This window comes from Lonchura striata, chromosome 4A, assembly GCF_050655825.1.
Source record: "Lonchura striata isolate lonStrDom1 chromosome 4A, ASM5065582v1, whole genome shotgun sequence".
In the NCBI taxonomy this organism is placed as follows: domain Eukaryota; kingdom Metazoa; phylum Chordata; class Aves; order Passeriformes; family Estrildidae; genus Lonchura; species Lonchura striata.
In genome coordinates this window covers 3,892,318-3,920,300 of record NC_140742.1, presented here as the reverse complement: position 1 = coordinate 3,920,300, position 27,983 = coordinate 3,892,318, and the positions used below count along the sequence as shown (strand labels likewise).

General features: G+C 39.3%; 1 protein-coding gene and 1 long non-coding RNA gene across 2 annotated transcripts in view; both read right to left on the bottom strand.

Moving 5' to 3' along the window:
• LOC110471132 (uncharacterized) overlaps window positions 1–27,983 on the bottom strand; it is a 112,308-nt gene that overhangs the window by 14,576 nt on the left and 69,749 nt on the right. The window lies entirely within an intron of this gene.
• Window positions 48–27,897, bottom strand: LOC146763259 (uncharacterized). Its single transcript, XM_085570461.1, has 2 exons — window positions 22,836–27,897; window positions 48–8,832 (listed from the first exon to the last, which is right to left on the bottom strand). The coding sequence occupies exons 1-2, from the start codon at window positions 23,026–23,028 to the stop codon at window positions 8,069–8,071; spliced, it is 957 nt and encodes a 318-aa protein (XP_085426587.1). The 5' UTR covers window positions 23,029–27,897; the 3' UTR covers window positions 48–8,068.

Sequence of the window (27,983 nt, the reverse complement as noted above, 5' to 3'; positions counted from 1 at the left end):
AGATTCATGGCACCGTCTGAGAATTAGAAACTTAGAACCCAAAAATAGAAGTTATCTATTTTTATTGGCAAAAGAAACCACCAGAAATCTCCCAAATCAGTTGCACGTGGTAAAATCAAAACACTTTGTACCTGGAGAGGTTTTATTTGTAGCTCAGTCAAATGCACTTTGAAAACTGCTCAGTGGTAAATGAGTACCAGATTAATTGCTGTTAAAATCAGATTATGATTCCTAGTATTGAAGTAAAAATTAAGGATTACAATTCTAATAAAAATAATAGATTATTAAGTGAAATACAGTTTTCATCACTCAACAACTATCATTACCAGAATATGCTTTTGTCTGGAAGTAGCTCAGTTAAAGTAACTTTAAGAAAAAGCAGATTTTTGTTTCTTTGTTTCAGAAGTATTCTACAAATTCTAATGATCCCTTTAAAAGGTTTCATCCCCTCCAATTATCTTCCAAATATATCCTGAGCAGGGATACTGTGACACAAATATCTGTGTGCTGCAAATGCACTGCACAGGAATGTTTGTGCTCGTTTAACCAGGCACATTAAATTGAGCTGCACAGATTTGTGTCATGTATTCCCCTCGGATGGCTCAAGAATGCTGGAGCCCCAGGAACAGATCACCTGCCACTCTTGGGCCCAGGCCTGCTCCTATGGAAGTGGAATATTTCATATTTATTAAAATAGCCAGGGCTTCCTACATAGGGAAGAGATTCAACAAACAAAAGCTGCTCTTTTGTTTGTATTTGGACATGGGCTTTTGCAGTCACATTATTTATCTTTATTAGTCTTAACATTTTTTGTCATACACCTGAGGATGGTGGATTTCAAAACAGTCACATTTTGTAGCTGATGGAAAAGAAAATTTCCTTCTTTTCTCCATACAGATGCATCTTAGGTTAAACTGTGTAAGCAAAGTTTTCCTGAGAGATTCCTTTACCCACTGGGAAAATTTTGGAAGATGCCACATTAAATATTCCAGCAGCTCAGACCTCATAGAGAGTTTTCTTTTCTAATGTAATGAATTTCACCTGTTTTTCTTTTCACTTACCAATTTGCTTATCCCAGCAGTGTAGAATGAAAAATTAGTTATAGAAAACATATAGATTTTATATTTAACAAAGTGAAGTAGGTAAAAACTGCTCCATAAAAATATTTTTTGCAGGGCTTTTTTGCTTTGAAAGAAAACAGGTATCCCTGTTCCCTATTAATCTTTTTTGATGCATTCCGTTCAGGGTGGCCAGCAAACTGATAAGATCGTTCCTTCAGATTTCAAAATTACTGAATCTGGAAATAGTTCTCATTTATCTCATGCACTGCTGAGAAAACAATCTCAAATCGTTGGTTCTACTGATGAAACTTCCTTAGCAACACAAGGGCTCCAGAATTATTTTTCAGACCTTGTCAATGCTTCCTGTGAGGTTTCCGTCACTGTCAGCATCCAACACCTCGCAGATGAGCAGGGAAAAAACCCAGCCAGCCCAGAAAGCTGTGATAAATTAATAGAAGGTAAATTAATAGATTAAATGGAATTAGTAGGAGCGATGATAAATCTAAAATTCCCTAACAATAGTCCAGTGAATTATGTTTTAGATTTATGAAGTGTTTTATCATGTAGATGAGAATCCATAGGGAAGGGACTGGGGGGGTTAGAAAAAATCAGGGAGGCTGAGCACTTGGACCTGGGCATTTCTTGGGGACTGCACCCCAGGAACCAAGGCAGGAGAACCCTCACTGCCTTGACTTCCCCAGCCTTGCTGCTGGACAGGGCACCCCAGCAGGAATCCTGCTTTCCTGGATCCTGCAGACTGCTCTCTCTGCCGTGCTGGCACTTAAATAGGACTTTTCAGCCATAATCTATCATGCTAAATTATATTTAGGCCCCAGTTTAAACCTTCACCACCTTCAGTTTATACTGGCAGTGTGCAGCCAGTCCCTTAAAACAGATTTCAATAGTTGTAAAGTCTGTAAAGTGTCAGCAGTGCAGGATTTGGCTTTTAATGTAATTGGAACAGAATAAAGTTACTTTTTTTCAGGTGCCTCCACTCTCAGGTTAGAGGGTGCTTTTTTGCTGTGAAGATTTTTTCCTTCCCTGACACAAACGTTCACCCCAGTTCTCAAATTTACCAGTGCTCATCTGACACTTCACAAGTTGCCAAATGTCTACTCAAAAAAACCCAAAAAACCCAAACCAAAAACAAACACCCCCCACAAAAAACCCCCCAGAAAACCAAAAACAGAAAACCCAAACGGTTTCTGCTGAGTTCTAAGCTAAGTGTTAGAGAGGAAAGCTGGAAATTAGTGAGAACCTGTCTATCCAGGGCTGAGCAGAGCCACTGAACATTAACCCTTTACTGACTGCACTGGGTGTTGTCTGCCCTTTGCTCAGTCCCTGCTGCCAGGGAGCAGCCTCCCCTTCCAGCTGCTCATGCCCTGACTTCTATTTTTTACTTTTTTTTTTTCCTTCAAATTCCTCATCATTTTTTTAAAGCTAGTATGATTCATCACCTGCTTTCCAGAGTGGCTGACACAGGGCTGTGTTGCCCAGACTAAAGTAGTCAGGAAGGGAAAGAAATCCCTACTGAGGCTGTACAAGACAATCCATAATATTCTTAAACTATTTTATCACCTTTAAATCTTCAACTTACTCCTTGCAATACTTCAGTCTAAGAAAAGCTCCTTAAAATTTTAAGAACAGGTTAAGAACTCTTAAGAATAACTCAAGAATAGCTTCTTAACCTCCTTCTAAGATGAGCTGAGTGTTCCCCTCTTGATCCATTCTGCAGTGATTTCAGACAGACAATTTAAAGCCAAGGAGATTAAATCAGTCAGAACAGAATGGTAGATAAGATTTCAAATGTTCAATACTGAAATATCTACTGCACAAGAACGGTGGGGAGATATAAGCTGGTAACAAATGATACAAAATAAAGTTAAATGGCATCAACATTGTTAGGATCAAGAGCTTTCTCCTAAAAGCAGTAAAAAACTATATGGTGTACTCAGTGAAGAAAATGAAAAGATCAGATAGTTTATGTATTTATACAGGTTGATGAGTGTATCACTGAGTAGAGAAAATTCACTTTTCCCTCCTGCCCCATCCCATCCAAGGGTGACCTGAGACAGTTCTGAGCAAACAGCCTGCACTGCCTTCACCTTCAGATCCAGGATGAATTCCAGATGAATGAATCAACGTGACAACAGAAAGCCCTGTCACTGCTTGGATGGCTTCCAGAGATGTGACACAGGGACTCGTGTGTTCAGCAGCCAGGAAGCACCAGCAGATGTGAGATTCTGGAATGCAAATCCTCAGCAAAATGGGCTCAGGAGCATCCTCAACCTGTCCTCCACTTTAATCTGTCCTCCATTTAATCTGTGTTTAAATGTCTGATTCAGAGGTTTGTCCACCATGGCAGCAGTGTTGGTCAAAGCAGTAGATAGTCATCTCTGCTCCTCTGACAGTTTAATGTCTCCCAAACCACAGAAAATTGGCTGCAGTGAGGCAGGAACAAGGGAATAAATGCCTGAAGGAACAGCAGAGCAGCACAGGCTGCATTGGGCTGTTCCACGTTTACATTTCTGTTTTATCACAGACACACATGGAGAACAGAAATATTCATTGGAAAGATCCTCATCCACTGGTCCCAGGCTCAGTCAGAAAGAAACCCTCAAAGTTCAGCTGCACAAGATCCCTCTGGATAAAGGATATAAGAAGAAACAATGCAGGCACAGAATTTGTGGTGACTGGGAATGGGGCTGTGACTGAGCCTCATCCCTGATGGGCTACAGCTGTGCAGGACAGGTGAACACTATTGGAGGCAATGGGACATGGAGTGCTGAGTTCTGCCCCATCCCAAAAGGGCACAGAGGTCCCAGACCTGCCAGGGCAGCCAGAGACCCTGGCAGGGGTCAGGAACCCCCTGGACAGAATCCCCAGAGGTACTGTCTGTGATCTCTGTCCATGGAAAAGAGTTTTCAACCTTACAGGATGAATTACAAGCTCTGAGTGTTTGATATAGGTAATAATTAAGTGTGGCACAGGTGCAAAAGTAAAATTTTAGGGTTCTAGATTAGGGTTCCAAAGGGGACAAGATGGAGGAAATTGGGTGTGCCTTGTCCTTTTTCTCCTTCTTCATGCCCTCCATGTCTCACTGTGGTGTTGGCATTTTTCTGTTGGTTCAGGCTGGGGACACACTGTCCAATGTAGGTGACAGATATTGGCACGTTATTGTCAATCCAGCCCAGGGATTTTTGGTATTTAATGTTTGTCACATCCCACTGAGGGCAGAGCCCCACACGCTGCCCTGCAGGACAGAGCTGGGCAGGGCAGCAGAACATGTGAGAGATAAACAGAATAAACAACCTGGAAACCAGCACAGACCAATTATGGCTTCTGCTTTGGCAGGGGGCTGACAGAGACTTTCTACAATCTCAGAATCATCAATACCTCAGATTCCAACAGGCACCCAGGTGCAATGGCTGTCAGAGGAAGAGTGTAAAAGAGGAGAACAGGCAGCAATAAGGGAGGAGCCTTTGGTACATTACTCAGTGTGGTGTTTCTGGCTGTCTTGACTGCAAAGTACCACCCCAGAGGCTGCTGTTCTTACACCTGAGGATGCTGTGATAAAATCACCATGTTTAAGGTAGGACAATCTGTGCAGGGCAAAATGTGCCTCAGAACAGAGGCTTCTGTTCTGCAGACAGCTCTCAAAATGGTTTTCAACTAACAATTTGTCTCTCAAAAGCTTTAACCAGGATATGAAAAGGTGTAGGGGTATAGAAGTTGTAGATAAAATTAAGAACATGTTTACTAGATGATAAGTAATGTGATTTGTAGAATAGTTTTAGTGGTAGCAGTGAGTTGAGTTTGAGTCTGTTTTAAGTATGTAGTAATGAATGTAGCCTATTTTTAATAGATAGGAATTACAGATTATGATATATTCAATCAGCCTACTAGTATTCTTATGTTGTACAAGTATTTTAAATACTCTTCTGAGACCCTCCCCTACTCCAGGTTGAATAGCAGGCAAAAATATCTCATTTATATATATATATTAAAAAATCACATTATTATGTAGCATATCAGCTGTCCCCATAAATGCCATCTAACCATTTGTATAATATGCTGGAAAGCCTTTAAAAACCGTATTACAGAATTAGAGGTGTAGAACACACCCAGAAAGACAAATTTATTGTAAATAGGGTCAGACTTCCACAGTTAAAACCTCTGGGAATAAAGGGAATATTGAAGAAAACAGTAAGAGTGAGAGAAGGCAAGAGAGCATAATAACCTTCCTTCCTCCTCTTAAATACTCAGTAAATACTATTTATTTATTTGAAGAGTTATGAACTACAGTACTGCTGCTGCCAAAGAGACAGAGCTTCCTCCCCATACATAATTTAAGCAATGAAACGTGGGAAATAATGCATGAAAGGTACAATTTAATATTTAAAAAAATAAAATGTAGATTCCTTGGTATTATATTAATCAAGTATTTCTTTAAACTTAAGACAATTAAATTATTGTCCTATATAAAACAAGGATTTTAGGTGATAAAAGAACTAACATTGGGCAGGTTAGTTTGTTAGCTGACAACCAGAAAAATTAAATTCAAGAAAGGTCAGTGTGCAAAGGGATTTCTCATCAGAGAGAAGATACTGTGTATCATAGATTTCAACTTTTTAATGTTTGGTATATTTTTACATTACATAAATCCCATACTCTACCATTCTGTACTATAAATACATTGCATGAGTTCAAATAAATGTTTTATGGTGTTCCCTCCCTCATTTATACCTTTAAAAATGTGCAGCTATGATTTATGCTTTTGAGGATGGCATAATAGAATTTGACATTTTCCAGCTGAGGTGTGGCCTAGTTCCAGCTCCATGCTTCATTACATCGCACTCCCTTTGAGAGGATGAGGAGAGTAAAAATAGCCAGGTTGTTAAAAATGTAAAAAGCATAAATGAATTCTCACCAGATGTGCTGTTCAATTGTCATTTTCATGAAATTATGGTTGTTAAACTTTTGTTTGCCATGACATGCTAGAAATCAATATGTGCTTTGAACAATGTGTCTGGAGAGATTGTTTCCTCCTCATTAACATCTCTCTTCTTTGGATTCTCCCATAATTTAAATAAGAGGCGATTGCCAGGGTCCAGCCTCTGCCATGGACCACCAGAGCATCCCCAGAAACTGGATGGAAAGGTTACAAACATTGCAATGCTTAAGTTAGAAAAGTGAATAGTTTAAAAGTTTTAAAAACACTGTCTTTTTGGCAAGGAACCAATGAGAGTGTAAGCAACACATAAAATATGTTTTCCTTATCCTGCTGGGCAGATTCAGGATGTTTTTATCTTAACATCAGAGTGGCTGGGTTTGGCACCAGGTGACAGAAATGCCTCACAATTCACTGGAATCTGCTTTGCTGGATGCTGGAACTAATATTCCAGTATGGAGCCCATTTTAAGACTGTTCTTTCACTGTAAGAGGAATTTAAAATAATTGTTTGAAGGAATTAATGGGAATTATGCTGCTTTTAAACTGTATGGGTTCCTGAACAGAGATTACTTGCTCACTCAATGGTCAGGAAGTTTGGGGTGGAGATTTCTGCTGTCTGAGGAAAAAATGCTGTTCTTTGGTCAAAAAAGTTGTTACAAACAAGATAGCCAAGAAGAAAGATTTGTCAGCTTCTCTCTGAATGGCAAAAGGTTGAGTAGATTACTCAATATTTGTCAGGTTTGAGGTGATTGCCTGTCACTACACAAGACGTGAATAATATTGACAGCTTTATAAGATCAAAATTCAAAGCAAGGCCATGTGGCTGCATCACACAGAACTTTGCAAAGACCTTCTGTGTCAGGAACCTGTTGGGCTCAGAGCCACAGGATGGTCCCTGCTCCGGGGTCACATCCCAGTTCTCCAGCCACGTTACCCAGTTCTGCCCGAAGGTGCTCAGCAGCTCCTGCAAACAGCCTGAGTAATGACATCACAGCTTGTTCTGGGACATGTAACATGAAGCTCTACACCTGTAGCCCTAAAGAGCCTTAAAAAGTAAATTATAGGATGTTTAATTATTATTCTTTTTCTTGCACATCCTTACTCACACTCAGAAAATCCTTGAAAAGCTGAATTATGAACAATCCCTGGTGTAATCTTGCTCTTAGATGCTCCAGGAGAGGGTGTGTGCAGGTTTAGGGGAAAAACCTGGATCTCCTTTGGGATCAGTGACCCTGTTCCTAGTAGAAGGGGTTTCTGAATGGACAGGGCAAATGAGCTGCTGCAAATGCAAAAGGGTGAAAACAGAATTCTGTTCTCTGTTTTGTTACAGGGAGGGTCAGCAAACCCTCGATGGGGTAATCTGGGAAATGTAGGTCTGAATGGGAAGGGAACCAGGATTAAATACAGAAAGAAGATAAGCTGTGAATGGAAAGTGGAAGCAGAAATTGAAGGGATAAACTGACTTGCAGTGAGGACTGATAAAAATAAAAGAGGTCTGGTATTAGGTGAGGGCTTGGAAATACTCATCTGGATGGAAACCATGAGGACAGTTAGAAAATGGTTTATAGACTGGGACAAGAGGCAAGTCTGGGGGAAGAAAATGGGGGGAAAATAGTAAAACATATTTAAATCTACTTAGAAGATGAATACAGCCACGTGACAGGTATTTGTCTTCATCCCATGCCTCCTATCTAGAGATTTGGCTGTATCAAAAATACAGATGTTTTTATTTCTCATTACATTTGGCTTCTCCATGAACCTCCTCTAAGTAAAGACGTCAATGGAAAAATTCAGATCTTTCTGCTGGTCATGTTCTTTGTAAAACTAATGGTGCTAAGCAATGCTGAACAATATCTTTCTTCTGGAAAATGCTCTGAGAGATTGAATAATACCTTAGAATGTTAGAAAAAAATTAAAAATGGAGCAAAACAACTGCAAGCTCAAGAGGATCTTCCCTTTTGCCGAGTCCATTCTGAACTCCGGGAGAAATCCGGTCCGCGTTTTTGCTCTTGCTGAGGCCATTCCGAACTCTGACCAAAATCTGGTCCTGGTTTTCAATTTTGCCAATTCCATTCCAGACTCTGACAGTATTCCGGTCCTGGTTTTCTCTTTTGCTGTGTCCATTCCAGACTCCGATGGTATTCCGGTCCGGGTTTTCCCCTTTGCAGACTCCATTCCAGACTCTGGCCAGAATCCGGCCCGGTTTTTCCTTTTGCCAACTCCATTCTGGACTCCGAGAGAAATCCGGTCTGGGTTTTCCCTTTTGCCGAGTCCATTCCAGCCGCTGGGATAAATCCAGACTCTGGCTGGATTCCTGTCTGGGTTTTTCCTTTTGCCGACTCCATTCCAGACTCTGTCTGGATTCCTGTCTGGGTTTTTCCTTTTGCCGACTCCATTCCAGACTCTGGCTGGATTCCTGTCTGGGTTTTTCCCTTTGCCGACTCCATTCCAGACTCTGGCTGGATTCCTGTCTGGGTTTTTCCCTTTGCCGACTCCATTCCAGACTCTGGCTGGATTCCTGTCTGGGTTTTTCCTTTTGCCGACTCCATTCCAGACTCTGGCTGGATTCCTGTCTGGGTTTTTCCCTTTGCCGACTCCATTCCAGACTCTGGCTGGATTCCTGTCTGGGTTTTTCCCTTTGCCGACTCCATTCCAGACTCTGGCTGGATTCCTGTCTGGGTTTTTCCTTTTGCCGACTCCATTCCAGACTCTGGCTGGATTCCTGTCTGGGTTTTTCCCTTTGCCGACTCCATTCCAGACTCTGTCTGTACTCCGGTCCGGGTTTCCCTCCTGCCCGTTTCTAGCAGATGCGCTTTGGCTGTGGAGACAAAGCCAAACATAAATTCAACCCAAAATGCATCCCACTTATCTTGCTTTGGGAAATATTTCTGAAAAAAAATAATCTTACTCCTGAAAAGGAGTTATCGATTTCCTGGGATTGGCAGGGACCTCAGTAAGGATATTATAATGTGGCGTTTGATGTTCTAGAGGGATTTCAACAAGTTGTGCATGGTCAAATTCCATTAATCAGTTGGCTTTCTTCCAAGGCTGTGTGTGTCCCTCTCATCTGCCGTGGTGCCCTCACTGTAAGGAAACCTCACCTCACCTGCTCAGACACATCTCAGCAATTTTAATTGCTTTTTCCTGCTCGTTACAGTACCAAACAGGCTTAGAAAAATCCGAGTATTTTATAATGCAGATTGTGGGGGTTATGAGTAGAAGAGGAGCGGTTTTGGCATTGTTGTGAGAGGATTACGGAGCGTGCTGGGGGAAGTGCCCCGTGGATGGATATTGATGGTGTGTGAGGGAGAATGGGAGACAATCAATGGGACTGGGTTTTGCAGGGAGCTGCTCAGGGAGGACCACTGCTGCCAGTATTGTCACTGCAGTGCTCTGTAATGGATGAGTTTTATTCTCAAGCTCTGCTAACATTTGAATTAGAAATACATGTTTACTGCTTCTTCCGTTTTGGAAAGGATGTGCAGGCTTAGATCAGAGCACGTTTGAGCCAGCCTGACTCAGTTTTTAGCAGATGACCTTTAATTAGTGGGAAGATATTCTATCCATATCATATTCGTTCACTTGTCTTACTGGGCATTAGATGGCTGCTGTGAAGCATAAAGGATTTTTTTTGTCCTAATCCCTGTGATGTGACATGATTAATGAGATGAAATTCCCATTTGGAGTTTCCTACCAATCAATAGGCAGATGGGCAGTAGTGGATGTCGAACAACAAGACAGCAGGAGTTGCTTAAGCTCTTGCTACTTTCATAGAGGAAAAATATTTGGAGACATAATTTAAAGGAACAGATATTATCCATTGTTCACATTTTTCTCCTTCTTTGATACTTGTTTCTTTATTTTTAATGATTATGGGGGTTATGTCATAGGTAAAAATGCCATCTTATATGTAAATAACATATTAAGCTAAAATAAGTATGTTGGAAAATCTTATGGATGTCGCTTATGCCAGGTAGATCTAACACTGCATTGGCATTGTGAAAACATTTGCAAAATGGTGGGTTTGATTTTTCTCCACATCCATGTTGATGTAAATCAACTTACACATCATAGAAGCCAACAGAATTACAAAGCCTTAGAATGAAGCCTTTGTGAGTATAAAATTAGGCGATTGTTTAAATACTGAAATGAAAAATTAAATGCATTTTGCATATCCTGCAAAATACATCCTTTTTCACCAATTTCAACATTTCACTCTCTGACCACAGAGTGTTTTATACCAAGGAATTAATGTGTGAAATTATTTAAGTAATAGGTTATTCTCAGCTGTGAAAATTTTGAAGTTTATAAAATGGGCGAAAAATCATGTCATTTTAAGTCTTTACCAATTCAAACTTCCCTTTCTTGAAAGTAGAGTTTATTTATAAATATGGCTAAGTATTAGAATAAATTATATAATACAATTATACCTTTATATGTCTCAAGATTAAAAAAAATAATACCATAGTGCATAAAAGGAAATGATAAGCCAAGAAAAGGCAAAATATGGCAGACTGGTGGATCTCTGCCAAGCAGATTAAATCTGAGGAAATAATGCAAATTTCCAAAAGCAGAAGCAGCAACAGTTTTCAGGAGACTTCTTTCATAGCCCTCATATTGATGCTTATTTTCTTCTGGGCAATATTTTAATTCATTTAACCAAAAGTATTTATATTTAGTGTTTTGTATGTTTAAATGATTGATCTTGTATTTTCTTCTCATTACCTCATTCTCCCTCCCTCTCACAGACAAAGATGCTCACAGAGTAAAAATTCATAACACACTTTTCCTAATGAACAAACTCCCACCGAGCACCAAAGTGCTTAATGATGCTCAGCAGGCAGACTTCTGCAGTTCCCCTATGTGAGCCAATGTATAATCACACCACAAGTTAAAACAAAGTTAAAACAATATTTAGGATGCCAAGAGAAACACTGGAAATGTAAGACATGCTGCATTTAAATTTTTCCAAACTTTAATTCTGTTCCTCTGTGTGTTCATCCGCTGTAATTCGGTGGGGGGAGAAGTGCACTGGCTGAAGTATTTGTGATTATGAAAGTAAAATCTCCTTGCAAGGCAGCCGAAGTAAATTAGGCAAACTGTTTTTAATCAGCCTTCAGTAGCTTGCAAATACCCTGTTTCAAACAATTTTATTTGTGTAATACATACTGTATATATTGATCTCGTCTCCTTTTCCTAAGTAATATATACAGATCAAATTCTGCAATTAATCAGCTCTGCAATGAAGTTAACAATGAAAAAAAACCCCAAACCTCTTTTTGCCATGCTTGTTTATTAGGATATTCTTAAATTAGAGCTGGCACTTAGAAACCCAGCTATCATGGCCCACTCACGAGTGCTTTTAGGAATGCTGCTCAGGCATTCAATTTATTCCTGGGATTATTAATAAGGCAAGGAGATCCTTAGACTGGGTGGTGGGAGGCCACTGCTTGCTCCCATCTTCTGGAAACATTCCAAAAACATGTGGATGTTGGGAACATGGTCAACAGTCAGACTTGATCTTTGGGGTCTTATCCAGTTTACCCATTAATATAATTCTGTGATTTTGAGACAAGTGCCCCGCCTGTCCTCAGACAATTCTGTCCTTCCCTGGCAGCTGGTGAACAGGTAAATGTGTGCCCTGCCCTGGCTTTTTCTTAGATACATATCCTTGTCTTCCCTCCCTGAGCAGGACACTTGTTTGGTTTGTTTCAGGAGAAAATCAAGAGCCCTACAAAAATATGGCAAAAATCCCCTTTAACTGAGACCAATCCCTGTCCCTGCTATGGTGCCATGCCAGGGATCGTTGTCCTTATGGGGAAAACCAAGGGCACATCTGTAACTACAGTGATTTAAAGGAAAATACATGGGACAATTCTATGGCTGCTGTGTTGAAAACCTGGCATCTCCTCATCTGTTCAGGGATGCTCCCAAAAGGCAGGTGTGGAACAGCCCTGTCCCTTTTGGGCTGTGCCATTGGGGCAGGCAGGTAGGGGCAGGGTTAGGAACAGGATGCTGCTGGTGCTTTGTCAGGGGTTGAGAAGTTGGATCAGATGGCAGACAAGCAGTGAGTAAGGCACTGTGAGGGATTTAGCTGTGCACAACTTCCCACCCAGCCTCAGGGTCCCTTGAAATCTCTTAGTCAAGAACAGAATTTCCAGTGGCTGCTTTGAAGTCTTGCTTCATGATTTTCTTCATGAGAAGACAACAGTCATTAGTGTGTTAGCTTAGCAAAACAATAAGCATACTAAAATGATGTACTTATAAGTTTGATTTATTTATGGTAAGGCTCACTCACAGGCATGCCTAATAATTCTGTTTTATTCTCTCCCCCTCTGTTTCTATGCAATGCATGGCTGCAAGTGGTTTGGCACAATTCTCTTCTCCAGATTCTTGACCATGGGTGACTGTGCAGCAAGTTCTGCTGAGAAAGTGCACATTAAGAAAGTCTTGCCCCTTTATAAGCACTAGGGCTTCTCTTTCCTACTCTAAAAACTACTTCATTCAACTAAATGCTGCAAACTTTCTCTATTTCACATTGATTTACTTAAAACACTGCAAGAACCACATGAAGATGAAGAGCTGGATGTAGCAGGCAAGGAGGCTGTTTGGTTTCCCCAAGGAGTGGCATATTCAATTATATATTATGGGGTCTGATTTCCTAAAAGGTTAAATTCAGGAAATACTGGGATTTCAGTCATCTTTATATTTGACCACAGTCTGAAGCTGGATGGATTCCCAGAGCCAGCCAATGCTTCTCCTGCATTGACCACCCGACCTCCTAAAATGGCCTGTTAAAGGCCAGAGCTTATTATTTATCCAGTGCTCATTCTTTGTGCAGCCTCCAATTTTCAGTGTGGTAAAGCAGACAAACCTTAGCACAGATAAACATTGGATATTGATTTTGTTATTTATAGGGGGAATTCGGGCTCAGTTCTCCCCCTGCTTCATGATCACTCAACAGAATATAAAGCATAATTTCCCCACTAGTGATTACATAAAAGGAAATGCTGATATAATTCTTATCATAATGGCACTGCTCAGTGCTCACATGGGAGGACATCTTACAAATACCTTCCAGAAAATCTGGATTTGGTACTACACTGATTATTTCACTTAAGTGAGGAGAAGAGTTTTAGGCATGTTCCAACACAATAAATTTTGACTGTAATAGCTGAATGAACCAAATGGTTTGGACACACAAGTTAATAACCATCCTATCAATAATTCTACATATAAAAATACATCTCCATGTATTTGTTGAGAATGAGGGTCCATTCATACATTTCCAGACCACTTATTTAAAATATAAAGCTGAAAAGCATGAGTTTGAATATTAACGACAATGCCTCAGGTTAAGATGAATATTTATTGCAAACTTCTTCTGAGAAATGGGAACAGTCTAAGCCACGTCATCTAGATGAACCTTTTTTTTTTCCCCACAATGTGGCAAAAAAATACTAAATATTTTAAGGTAATTCAGTAGGCAACAGGAATATTTTTTGCTATGCAAATATATTTGGAGAGCCTAAGATTCTTGTGTTCAAAAGGGAATGCTGCTTGAGAGAAACTTGTACTTATCAAGTTCTACTTGTTATAAGTAAAATGAATTTAGTTATAAAGGGAAAAATGACAATTGCTCTTAACTCCTGCACCATTAACAGTTGTGCTGTGTGGGAGGAGGAATAAATAAGATTTTGTTTTAAAGAAGGGACTTATGACCTGGCAATTACAGCTCCTGCCTCGGGCTCCTGAAGAAAAAAGCTTTTAAGTGTGGAGCTCAGCTGAGGAGGTTGTGCTGAGTGGGTGAGTGGGAGGTTCCCCAGGCAGACCCAGGCTGGCTCTGCCCTGCTGGGCTGGCTGCACACCAGCTGAGCTTCTTCAGTACAAAGAAGCTTAAAATCTCTGCCTTAACAGAGATTTTAAAAGCCAGGCTGTGCCACTTGAGCTTGGGCGTGGGATCACCCTGAGCTTTGGCATGGATTGGCCCTGCTCACCTTGCTCTGCTTCCCTTGGGGTAAGGGCAGAGCAAGAATTTCTGCCCACAAAATCCCAGATCCATGTGCTGCTGCCCCACCTGTGCCACCAGCTCCTGCAGGGACATGCAGGAAGCCTCTGTGCCCCACAAAATTTGTGCCCACCCTGGCACTTCCAATAAAAATATCAATTATTATATACATATAATAAATATATTGTTATATTATATAATATAACAATATATATAGTATTATATATAAACATATATCAGGTGTTTTTCAAGTATTGAACAGATTAGCAAAGCGATTAATGGAGAAATTCTTATGTATCAGAAAAACTTGTGTCTCTGTTCTGCTAAAAAGAAAGAGTTAATATTTTCTTGCATCAATCTCTTAAATATAGAGCAGTTTGCTGTAGATCTCTGGTATTTCCCTTCCAAGTAGAGGCCTGACTGGAAGCCACAGCAAACCCATCCCATTTATTCTTTTTAATTTCACTGCTGAAGATCTGAAGAACCAATAAGTCTCCCAGCCAAAATTCCCCCTCATTCCTTCAAAATGCAGGTTAATACCACCTGCTTTATGTTCCATCAAAAAAAGCTCTAAAACTCTAAAGTAAAAACTCTAAAATCTCTCCACTGAAAACTTAGAAAAGAACTGATTGGCTCACTTAAGACTGCCCATGACTTGGGAAACAGGAAAATCTACAACATATCAAAACAGGACAACTGCAAAAGTTGGAATTGTGCACATCCAGTCCATTTCCCACCAGGCTCGCACATGCAGAGTTGCTAAACCTCATTACAATGTAGCATAAATGGAGGGCTAATTAACATAAGAAACAGATCCAAAAGAAAATCCCATCAACATACATGAAAACGAAGTTGATGTGTTTGAAATTCAGCCAACTACAAATTAATTCAACATAGATTACATATACAGGGAGGGAGAGGCTCCAGCAGAGTAACTGGCATTGTATGGGCAGCTATGCCAGGGAGATTCCCCTTTCCCCTGCATCCCCTTCCAGTCAGGAAGATGAATTATATTCGTGCACCATATGCTCCAGCACCAAACCAAGCAGTGGTCAACCTCTTGGTCCTGATAGCTGTAATTTCTTTATAAATTAATTTGTGCTGTGTCTGTTTTCCCCCCGTCTAGACAAGTGGTTCTGGGCCAAACACAGTCATTTTGTGGCTTGCAAAGGGCTGAGGTGTGTAATTACTGCACCCTGCAGTGTCACTTGCAGCTGCTGGTGGCATCCACGCTGGGGCCATGGCAGAGCACGTGCTGCTCTGGGAATCCCTCTGAGCAGCAGAGCTGGAGAGAAAGAGCCTGAACTGTGATCAGGGTAGGAACAGCCTGAGAAAAGCTCTGTGCTGGTGTTTCTCTGTACCCCAGCATCCAAACTGGATTTGCTGGAGCAAACAGTGGAGGTGAGAACAGAGCAGAGCTGGCTCCAGGCGTGGCTGCAGACTCTGGTCATGCCAAGAGTCCTTGGCAGGTTCTCTTCCCATCTCAGAGCTGCTGCTGTGAGCAATTCCTGTACAAAATTCACCCTGTGGTCACTGACAGCCTCGTTGCACCAAAGCTTTTTCAGAAATAGCATTTTATCCACCAGATACAATTATGAGCAGTCCCACTCGTGTAGTGCAAGCACCTGAACCATATTATTTGAAGAAAATAACTTTGAGAATCCTGTTTCTACTCAAGCTGCTGCTGTTTGGCTGACCAAGGGATATGTGTGTCCTCACACTAGAGGAAGAACCATTTTTCTTCTCTTTATTGCTCTGCTCTGTAGATCTCAAATTATCTGAAATACTGTCTTAGTTAAGTTCATATTGCTCTGCCCTTCAGGTCATAGCAGATGCCAGGGCCAGAATATTCTCTAAAACACTGGCAGGTGTTTGTTTGAGTGGACTTTTATAGGTCTGAAGCCTCATTAGTTGTTTTCATGACCTGAATACTAATTTAGCAGTGTGCTTCTTAGGCTCTGGGGCTGAACACTCAGAAAATTGCAATTAATTTCAATCTATAGGTACTAGTTATCCTTACGGAAACCAATATGAATTAGTTTAATAAATACCTTTTATGCCAACAGAAATTCTGTGTAAGTATAGCAGATGATTAACAGAATCCCTGTAATAAAGTATTTTATCTCAAGATGTCCCACGTACAGCAAAAAATAAAGTGTTGGGTCAAGTAGCAAGTGAAAGATATTCAGGATTGGTAACACCTCATTAAAAACCATTTCAACTGCCCTAAGGCAAGATGTTAATACACAGTAATTGTCTGCCCAGAGTGAATCTTTTTGCAGTTACATGAATAATGCAAAGTAACTAAATATGCTTGTTTATGTATTTAACATATTCACTATAACTTCAAAGCTAAAGACTGATTTTTTTTTAGTGTTTTGTGCTACAATCACAAGTTCACAAATAGGAGAAAGAAGGATAAAAACACTCTCTTTTACAACTGCAAACTTCACTTGCAGAAAACAAAGTATGAAAATAATTTAATAAGGGTATCTGTGAATCCCAAGGAATTAGTACTGCTGCTACATCTGCACTCATCTTGTTGCTCCAATAAAAATGTAAACAAATAATAGGACACCATTAATTGTAATTTAAACAGTGTAAGTGATGCCTATTGCGGCACAGAAAATTACAGAATGTTTTCCAACTGCATTTGTGAAATTGCGTATGTGATTTTAGCATTTTAGCAAAGAATAGCTGTAAGTGGTGGGACAAATATTCCAGTAAATCTCAAGTACCCTCACAAACAGAAGACAATCTGTGTCTTCAATCTGCCTGTAAAAAAGGATTTTGAGATTTATCCATCTCAAAATAATATTTTGATCTTATGTTTCAGACTTTGAAGGTCTGGATAAAAGGAGTTCACTTTTCTGTTGGATGATTTTTAAATGAAGTACTACCCAAATTTTTGGAAAGGCTTTGGAAAGGCTGGAATTGTTGACACTAATCCCTGAATTCAGTCAGTCCTTCATAAGGACTACTTTCTACGATGAAAGTAGATGTCTTGGTAAGGACTACTTTCTACATTTTATGAAAGTAGATGTCTTGGTATGCGCTGAGTGTTGAAAAAAGCAGTTTAAAACTTGGGCAGAGAAAAATGGTAGCTCTTACCTAAAATCATTTTAAAAAAATCTTTTTCTCTGCAACCTCTTGGTCATTGATATATCATTTGTGTATTCTGATGTTGCTGTAAGATGTAAACAAAATCTAATTGAGTGTTCCAGAATATTAATGTCCCATATGAAGATTTCATTTATTATTCATGCTTAGGAAGTTGCCAGTGTTACTGAGTTTTGGGTGTTTGATGCAAAATGCTCAAAGATATCATCTGGTTTGAAATCTAGAATAAATGTTCTGTTTCAGTTGAGCAAGAACATGGTACCACTGGTTTTCCATTAACAGGAGACAGAGTGGGTGACAAAAATCAGCTTATTCCCCCCTCTTCAGAATTAAGTAAAATTTCCTGCTAATTTCTGGAGGTCTATTATGGATATTTGTATTAATTAGCACACAAAAATAATTTATGTAACTGTAAATTGTGTCAGTACAGAACTTTTTACACTCAGGGAAGAAAATTTCCTTTGGTGACTCTGTAACCCAGTGACTTGCACGGGTGCTGTAAAAATCAAATTCCCAGGACAGGAATCCATGGTAGGGAATTCAAATCCCTGAGCAAACAAGCTGTTCTTTAATTAGGCATCTTGAGCCATATTTTTAACTGTCTATATTGTGAACTTACGATCTAATCAAATCAGGAGAGAAAAAATAATAGGAGGAGGAACCATGAACTTAGAGCAGTGAGACTGATCAGAAACCAGGGAAAACCTAGTGGGTTTGTACAGATTTTTCAAAATGTAGAAATGAATGCCAGGCATGTTCTGGGCAGTCTGAAGCCCCCTGAAGAAATGAGAATGAGCTGTGCTCTCCCTCCTACTGATGTGTTTCAGCCTTGATTTCAAAGGTCTCTTTTCCAGACAAGCCAGGATAGTTCATGCCTACCCTACACTTGGCCCTCCCTGCTGAGAATACCAACAAGAATGTCTCATCTCCATGTGATATTTAATCTCCTCTGCAAACCCCTGAGGGGCAGAGATCACATCTACTTGTCTGTAAAACCTAATGTGCACATATGGCAAAGAACAAATAGTAAAAAGGATCACAGACAATGCGTGAGGCTAAGTTTTGTTTACTTTTCTGACATGAGAGTGTTTTTATGCCACAATTACTTTCCAGAATACTCAAGCCCCATAAAGCCCGTGCAGCTCTAACCAGGGTGAGGTGATGTCATTCGGTACAGGAACACAAAGTTTTATCATCAGCTTTTTCTCAGGCAAAAGTGTTCTTTTAACAGCATTTGAGGTTGAAAGGCTAGTTAGGAAGACTGAATCCTTTGTTTTGTCCTAAAGTATATCTGATGTGGCAGCTGCTCCCTGATTTAAGAGGAACTGGATAATCTCCAATGATGGCAACAGAACTTCACGCAAGAAATGATAGAAATTTTCAATGCTTTTTTCCTATTTATTTCCCCAGTCAAAAAATAGTGTGCAGTAGCTGCACAGTGCCAGCAGTGCTGTGCTGAGGATTGCTGGTCTGGAGCAGGGATTTGGGAAGGGTGATGCTCCTCAGCAGTGCTCAGCCCTGCCCAGGGCTCCCACCAGCAGCTCCAGCACCACGGAACCGCTCGTGGCTCGCGGGCTGGCTCTGATGCTCTGCTTCCAGCCAGGAAAAGCCACCATTACATCTGTAAAGTCATTTAAACCAGCAGCCTGCCTTGGCCAGGATGACAATGAGTGGAAATAATGCAGGTGAAGAGCTAAAAACTGCCTTCCAAAGGCAGAGCCCTCCACTGAAATCAGGAAGCGTGCACATGATCGCTGGGCTGGAGCAGGGAGCCAGCTTTCTGCCAGAGCTGGCATGGGAGCAGAACATTATTTGGATTCAAAAACTATGTTAGAGAAGGACAACAACATTGTCTTAATGACTCATTTTTGTCAGACCGGATTCAAAACTTATACCAACAAATTTGACATTTCATACTGCTCTGCAGAAAGCAAGTAAAATGAGTCCATGTTTTAAAACAGCAGGGAAGCTTCCAGTGCTACAATTAACTGGTAACATATGCCACTGCTGCCAAGAGGATTTTTAATCTCTTTAAACATTAATGTAGCATTTTTGCTTCTGTCGCAATAAGGCAGCCATCTGTGTTTGAACCTGCTGGGAAACTGGGGATATGTTTACAGAGAGAGAAATAGAGAGAGGCAGAGAGGGAGGTAGACATCCATGTTTCTAGACCCAGCATCAAAAATAACAATTCAAACATTTTAAATAGTATTATTAAGGTGTCATATAGCAGTAGGAAGATTGTTAAAATGCTCAGACTGCTCAATTTAAAACTGTATGAGAAGCTAACCCCCAACCCAGAACGTATTCTCCTTATTTAATATACTTGTTTTTCTGCATGACTGTGAGCAGTTAATAAAGGATTTCATTACAGACTTATTTCCAGGAAAATCCCGGGTCTGTGACATTGAAACAAACCTTTTATATGATGTTGAGCAACAGTAAAAAGCGGAGAGTTCTGTAAATCCTTTTAGCATGAACCTCCAATTCTGCACTGTAGTCTCATATTTATGAGGTTTTAATTTAATTTTTTTTTATTAGGAACAAATGTCCTCTGAGAACCAGATACAAAAATACAAGCTCACAGCTACCCTCTACAGACATATAAAAGGTGATAGATCTTGGAAAAACATCAGCCCTGCTTTTTTTTTGCAGTTTCTGTCTGCACTCCTTGGGATGACAGCCTTCAACAGGGGGACAGGTCTGAGGGAAAGGAAAAGTGAGAGGCATTTGGGGTGAGGAGCTGCACTCAAAACCAGGTCTGGAAAAGCCTTGGTCATCAATCTTTCTTGTTTTTGGGGATGATCCCAAAGCAGCTCTGGTGCAGGCTCTGGAGCCAGTGTACCCCTGACAGCACAAGCAGATCCCAGCAAGACCAGCAAGGTGTGGGACAGGCAATCACAAAAATACCCAGGCAGAGTGGCAAAAATAACACAAAAAAGAACCTGGAACAATCCCCAGATGAGGAGGGATCCCTGGGAAAACGCCAGCCCCGACGCCGATCACTGCAGCCTTTATGAATTCACATGGTTAATATTTTTAATTTGGTGGGCTAAATTGTTAAGTGCTGACATCCAGCATCCTTTGATGAAGCTGCAGGTGCTCAGCACATTTTAAAATGTAGCCACACATTTTTGGGCCCATTTGTTTTTCCTGGCTACAGCAATTCAGGTGGGAGGTTTTAAAGAACTTAAGTAGGCTTTTTGCTGCTGGGTTATTGCTGGTTGCTGTGGATATATTGACTAATGGATGGAAAGGGGATACAGGAGTGGTCTATTGTGTTATTAAGGATTGTCAAGCAGGAGATAAAGCCCTTTTTAAATGGATGTGTGCATAGGTTAAAATACATCACATGGATCCAGACATTACTGTATAAGCCCTGGAGTGATAGCTTTGGTTACAGCTCCTAATTTAGTTTAAATGTAAAATGGCCATAAATAACAGTTATTTCTCACACAGACAATTAAGCACCCAATATTTATAAAATACCATGTATCACACAGACCTCTAAAGTTTGAGAAAAATCTCATGCTGTTTTGGGGATTTATTACATCCTATATATTTCCTATTACATCCCATATATTACCTAATGAAAGAAAACCTATATGAAAAGAATAATTTCCTTTCTCATAGTGCTTGTTTCAATTTTATCCCTTTTTGTTTCAAACCAGCCCTTCCTTAGCTTTCCTGAACTTGGAACTGGCATGTACTGCCTTGTATCTTTATTATCTTTATGATGTGTTGAACTCACCCATTAAAAGATAAGTGTAATTCTATGACAAACCACTTCACCTGCCAGCAGTTAAGCTTGGACTGCAATTGTGAATTGTTTGATTTTGAATCACTAAATATGCACTGAAGTATTTAGGTTCCCTACATTTTTTGCCATTATACTTAATAAAATACTTTATCACAAACCAATCCTCTTAAAACAGACTAGGTAATATTGTCAGACAAAAGTAATGACAGAAAGTCTAACAAGGGACACTAAAAAGAAAGAGCAAAATTCCTGACAATCACAGTATTTATGAGCCACCTGCACAGAAACAGTGGAATTTGTCTAGATTACATATCATTGCTTTTTTTAGACTATTTTGTCCGTCTATTTTTTTAACACCTGATGTTCCAGACAGATTTTGGCTTTGGTATGACAAACTGTGATTGCCTTGGATTTTGCATTCTGCAAAATATTTGTGATAAAAATTCTGAGTAATGACAACATTTTTTTAACTATTTTTATTTCATAAACTCTTGGAGAAGTCTCACTTTCCACAATCTCTCTGTACAGAAATTTCCTGAATTATGCCCAGAGGCTAAGAAAGGACTTGCTCCTGCTTGTCCATATATTTACTTCCTTGAAAACAAACAGAGTATGATTGAGATATAACCATAGCTAAGTATTTGTATATATTTTTTCCACACAGAAACTGAAAGTTTAACACTTCACTTTACATTAAAAAAAAGCCTTTACTAGGTACTTAATTTAGTGAACACCTATGGGTGATAGGTAATAGCAAAAGAATATTAAAGTTTTGTGATGGACCAATTATGGACTAAAAATTAACTTAGAGAAAAATATTGATAATAAAAAGCCCAGCATGAAATCTGATGATAAAACAGTTACTAAAACCTCATTCTCTTCAAGAGTGTTCAAGGAAAATACCAATATTCACTCAATAGCAAAAAACCCAACAGAGAAATAATATTCTGTAATCAGCAGTGGCAGTCCAGAGAGGCTGTTAATTTAGCAAAGAAATCAATCAGCTTGGCCAGGAACGATTTGCTCCTGTTCCACCAGGTCACTCTTTTCACCTTGTACCTGAAAATGATTCCCATGAGGACACAACTGAAGCTGCTTTTTCCAGGCCCAGAGATCTCCATCCCCTCCTTGGCCTGAAGAAGAAATCCCACTTGTGAGTCTTACAGGCAGATTTAAACAATTTCTGGTGGCAGGAGGAAGAGATTTCTGCCAGGTGCCAAACACAAAGCAACACAATGCTTGGCAGTGTAGTAAACTTGCTTAGATTGTATTTTTTCCTTTGGATTTTTTCAGCCTTGAGTAAAAGGACCTCCCTTGGATTGGAAATGGCAACCGAAACATTAAATAAATCTGAATGCCAGCTTTTTAAAGGCATAAAAATAAATTAAAACTTGAAAATTTGTATTCAACAAGTTCATCATGCTTGTAACTGACAGTGTCAATATAGTAAAATGATTCAAGATACAGTTCCTAATTCTAATTTTTGGTCAATGCTGCTTTCAGTAACGAGTGTTTTTGGCTCAAATATGAATTACTGCTCTTCTGAATGGAAGTTGACTAGTGCCATCCCACAGAACAGAACACAAAATCTTCTCTCATGGAGGGCACTTACCAACTGCTACGAATACCACGTTCAAAATCATGTCATGACCAAAATCAAAGTTCATTTCTTGTGTTGTCAGTTCTCCACCGCTGTGGGAGCTCTCCTTACACACTAATCAAAGTGATTTTCCTCCTCTCTCTGGATCAATTTCCTTCCACAATAAAAATCAATTCTCAGTCACTTTGTCTTCCCCAGTCAAAGTCAATTCCCCTCACGCTGACATACATATTCAAATGTCTCCCCTGCCCCAGCAGCACAATCCAACCCACTGCAAGTCTTTATGGATTGATCTGGTTTACCCACGGGCAAACACAATTAATCCCCACTCACACTTGCAGGATCCATTTCCTCTGTTTCCCTCTCTGCCCATCCCTTCACGCCTCAGGAATGGGATTCTGCCCTGCCTGGTGCCCTTCAGGAGCTCCGATCTCCTCCCATCCATCCCTTCCGAGGTTTGATTCCAGCTTTTCCCTTTCTTAGTCCTCGTTCCAAACTGGCAGCAATCCCAGAACTCGCACTCCATTCGTCTTTCCCTTTGCTCACACCTCTGCCTGAGGTCTCTTACACACAATTCCTTCCCAGTTCAGTAGTGGTGCAAGAAGTTTATTTAAATAGAACTTGAAACACTTCATTAGCTCAAATAATTCATTCTGCCTGTATCATCTATTTCCTTTTATTTTTTTCATTTGTTTTGCTCAAGGTGCTACTCTTCTCTTACACGCTGATCTTTGGAGATTTCAACACACATTTCTCAGAAATATTTCCCAGTTAAATTGTCACAATTCCATTAACTATCATCTCTGAATATCTCAGAACCAATCCTTCCCTCTCACCAAGATTTGTTGGATGTCGTTTTTCTAAAATCTTTTACAGATGGACTCTGAAGAAAACCCACCCACTCATCATATGTCTCTCATGGGGTTTTTATACCTTTTGGTAGATTTTCATCCAGACTTGTCTGATATATTTTGAGAATAATTGTTTTACAGCTCAGGAAAAAGAGAAAATGAAAACATAAGCGAATATTCTAAATAATATCCAGCCAGAATTTCATATCTCTCAGCTTTTTGAGTAAGGCTTCAGCTGGAGGTAGATAGATAGAATAAGAAAGAAAATGCAGAAAACAAACGAGATCAATATTCAAGTTTTGATGTAAAACTATTAGATGTTATATTGAAAATATCTAAAATAATTTTAACGATCTGACAATACTCATCTTGAATTTATTTTAATGCATAAAAATATTACACCTGCAACTGCAGTACTGGGCTGTGTTAGGCTGCTAATAGAATTGCCTTCAAATTTTTTAGATAAAATTATAATTCTGTGATTGATGTCATCATGCTTTAGCCTCAATCACTTCCACAATATCAGCCTCCTTATACATAACTGCATAAGATGTTGCTTTTTGTAGCAGAATAAATAAAAAGCATTTACCTCCATTTTATATTTAATTTAATTTATGTAATAAATTTAATTAATTTAATTTTTACTTAATTTAAAAATAAAATTTACACTATTTCAGGGGGAAACAAATTTATTCATTCACAATTTGTCTTTATCTTTTGCCTCTACCAGCATTTAGAGCTTGCAACACTATTTGCTGTTTGTGTGCTCTTTGGAATTAATTTCTATGCAAAAAAATAAAAATAAAAAAAAAAAAACATGGGGGAAAGTCGTCATAAGTGCAAACAGCAAAACAAACTGGGGATTTTGCTGGCATGGAGCAAGGCATGGCTGAGTGCTTTCCTGGAAACCCAGCCTGGGAGGGCTGCAGTCCCATCCTCTCTGTAAATGCATTAGTACCTATTGTTTTAGCCCCAGGTGCGCATGTTTGTCTACAAATTATTTTCCTCCAGAAGGCCAAAGAACAAAAGCCAAAAAAACTCCTAAATTGGAAAATAACCTCATCCAAGCTCATTTGCAGGAAATCCAACACTCTCAGCTTTATCATTCCAAAACCCATGAAGACAACACAAGGGACAGCTCCATGTGCTTTATATAGAGAAAAAGAATTATTTTGCCTCAAGAAAACTCAGCCTCACTCAGGGACTGGGGGAAGAAATGTTTATGCCTAATGATATATTTGGTTTCAGTAAGTTTTATCTAATTTAGCAATAAGACAAAAATTGGAATTTTCTTTTATCACTCATTTTATCCGAGGTCTTCCAGTACAGCCAGAACAATTAAATTCTTGTGTTGAAGGACTGAAAATGTGCTCAAAAGGAAAAGTTGCTTGCTTTGGTTTTGCCTTTTCTTTTGTGCTCTCCAAAGACCTGGTTGAGAGACTGCACAGCTGGAGAATATTACTCATGTGGAAAAGGAAAAAAAAAAAGATGAATGGAATCTAAACCAATTAAAAACACTTGAGATGTTATAATTTTTTCATCTCAGTCTTGCATTTCAGAATAAATAGATCTTTGTAACTCCTTCTGATCACATTCTAATGAGAAAAAACACGTAACACAATCTGAAACAATTTTGGAAATCACACAGAAAATCCGCAGCAGGTCTTTTTGCCCAGAGGGATTTCTATCAGAAGCTATGGAGAAGTCCACTCAGGTATTGCCAGTTTTCTGCAAATCTGCTTTTCTGATTTTGAATTATTTTAAGGAACACAGAATATTCAGATAGATTTCTGACAGCTCACAGTGAGTCACCCAAACCCAAAAATGAACCCCTTCCATTATAACAGCCCAAACAGGAGCACCAATGCTTTTAAGGATATTTGGCATGATATTCCCAAGTAAAATGTCAATTCAAGCATTCATTTTTAGAGTTCCTCAAAGTTCTGACACAGTTTCTTCTGCAACAAACAGCTATGAAGAGACTGAGTCTGCTGTAGAACAAGAGTTTTGGAAGGGAGGGACTTATCCTGAAAAATCAGAATAGCATCAAATCTACCAAGCCAAGTCACTCCTTAATTTAAAAAGGCCATTTCAGTCCTGTGGGAAGTCAAAAGACTATATAAGGCAAAATCCCTTTTTGCCTAAGACCACCTAGGCAAGAGCACAACAGGAGAGTTACAGCTGCCAGTGGTATTTTCCACAAGCACAGTTCCCTGATTTCATTGGGAAATAGAAATATAAATAAGTTATTTGACATTCTGAGGGATGGGGTTGGTGTTCAGGGGTACAGGAACTGACAAGGTGCATTGCAGCTGTCACTGAAATTTATAGGAATTAGCTTCTGATGTGTCATCATCTCTGTAATGACACAAAAGTAAAGAAAATAAAGAAAATTTAAGAACTTGCTACATCCTCAATGTGTTTGTGTTTCTGTGCAATAATCTGGCTCTCAAATATTTAACTTAGACATACTTCTGAAACAAATTCAGCTTTTTTCCTACTTAGGGACTGTAACTGGGCCAATATGTGTTATTTTCAACTGTTTTCAGTCCTACATTTTTCTCTCTAAATATTTGTGTTCGGGTACTATTGGCTTGATTTTCCAGAGCTCAAAATGTGAACATTTCATATTCCATTCAGCACCTTCTCATGAGATATGAAAAAAGTATTCATAGAAAGAGGTTGTATTTGGGTTTAACATTGTTAGTGTTTCCTCTCATGAGGGATATTAAATAATTTCATGCACAACTGCTCAAAATATTTTTTAAACTTCGGTAAACATAAGATTGCCAAAATCTAACATATGTTATGTGGTATTTAATCCTCCAGAGGAGCTGAAGGAACAAAACACTTCTGCTAAAGTAATTAATAAGCACCAATACAGATACCTAGAAGCTGTTCCATCAAAATGAATCATATCCTTCTCGAAGTCACACCCAATATTTAAGCAGTCTAAAAATGAAAATTCAATACACAAGAATACTGGCTAAAATAAGTGCTGAAATCTCATGTATCGAGATCAAATCACCAAAGCTGTGCTACCTTCTGCTGCTCCTGAATCAGGAAAAAGAGGGAAGTTATTTGTAGAAAATTAATTTTGTCTATGAGAAAGCTCGTTTGGCACAGCACATGAATCCTGTGGGGACTGGCGATTAAGGTGAAAGTGCATGTTAATGAATTATTGAAAGTAAATTAAAAACCAGCAGAGTTCCCTAAATCCACTGCCATTCGTAAAGGTATTTTCAGTCACTGCTTACAGACAGGACAGATAATTCTTAATTTTTGTTTCCCTGTAATTTAGCATATGCAAAATTCTCTGCTAAGTGAATCCTGCTGTAATATTTGGCCAGCACTAAATTGCTTCACATATTTTGTCCTAATATTTACTAGGCAGAAATAGAAACTCAGGTCATGTGTGGATCTTTTCAATCAACACAGAACTCCTCAAGGTGTAGCAAAAAGTTTGAGCTCCTTCTATCAGCTCAGTGTTGGAGCTGCTGCCTGGCCACAGCTGCAGGAAAATGTTTCTTCCAGTTCAGGGGAAAAGAAATCCTCTTCTCCTTCTCTCAAGGTGTGACAGCACAGAGGAGATAAATTAAAATTCCATGAACAGCAGAAGAAATGATAAGGAGAGGCAGCCTCCCAATCAATGAGGTATTTCATTGGATTACCATTGCCCGTTCTGAAATTAGAGCTGCTCAATTGTTTTACACTGCACTCAATGAACACTTAAAGTAAATAAAAATCAGCATCTGAGCCTGCATTAGAACCATGAACTCCTCCATAGGTGATGTCACTGGGCCATAAATTCATCTCTTAATATTTCATGCTTCATTCTTTTTTTACTATTTATCATATGAGAGTTGTATACATAAAGCCTAGCTTATACATCTCAATATTTTTACTCCTTATAATAATTTCAACATAATTTTTATGACTGGTGTGGATTTTTTCTTTCTGCTTTTCATTTTAAAGTAATCTTTCCAGTGATGAAATTTGATAAGTCAAAATAATAAAAAAAATTATTTATTCTTGGTTTTGATTTTGACAATTCTCTTAGTACTGAATAAGGAAGTCTGCATGGTTTAGGATGCTATTAATAAAATGCAAGTCCTCAGTAAAATCAGAAAATAAAAAAATCCAATGTTTCTTCATCTTCACATGATAAAGAATGGAAAGTTAGAGCTTTAAATGTCCAGGTCGATTTTCATATAAAGGCATTTTCAGAATAAAAGTGGTTTTTGTAGTTGGGTTACAATAAGTTTCATTCAGTTGTCATTATCTGAATGACAGAAGTGACATAGAAATTGAATATCCCTTTTCCTTCACAGAAGGTTCCTCCAATTCAGTATTGAAAAAATGAGTTTAATACCGAAACTGTCACTGCCTTTTTCACCTGGGCTTCTGCTGGGCCAACAGGCTGCACACCTTTGCAAAATGTTTAATTAATTTACACTAATGATGCAGCCACTCCATTAATGCACTTTCCAGGCATCCATTCCCGAGGATCAAAGTCAACATTCCTGGAGCTGGAGCCTCTCTGAGTGCTCCAGGGCACCTTTTACCTCGCTCGATGGAGACATGGATAATTTATTTATTTTTATTCCTGGATGAAGAGGCTCTTCAATAT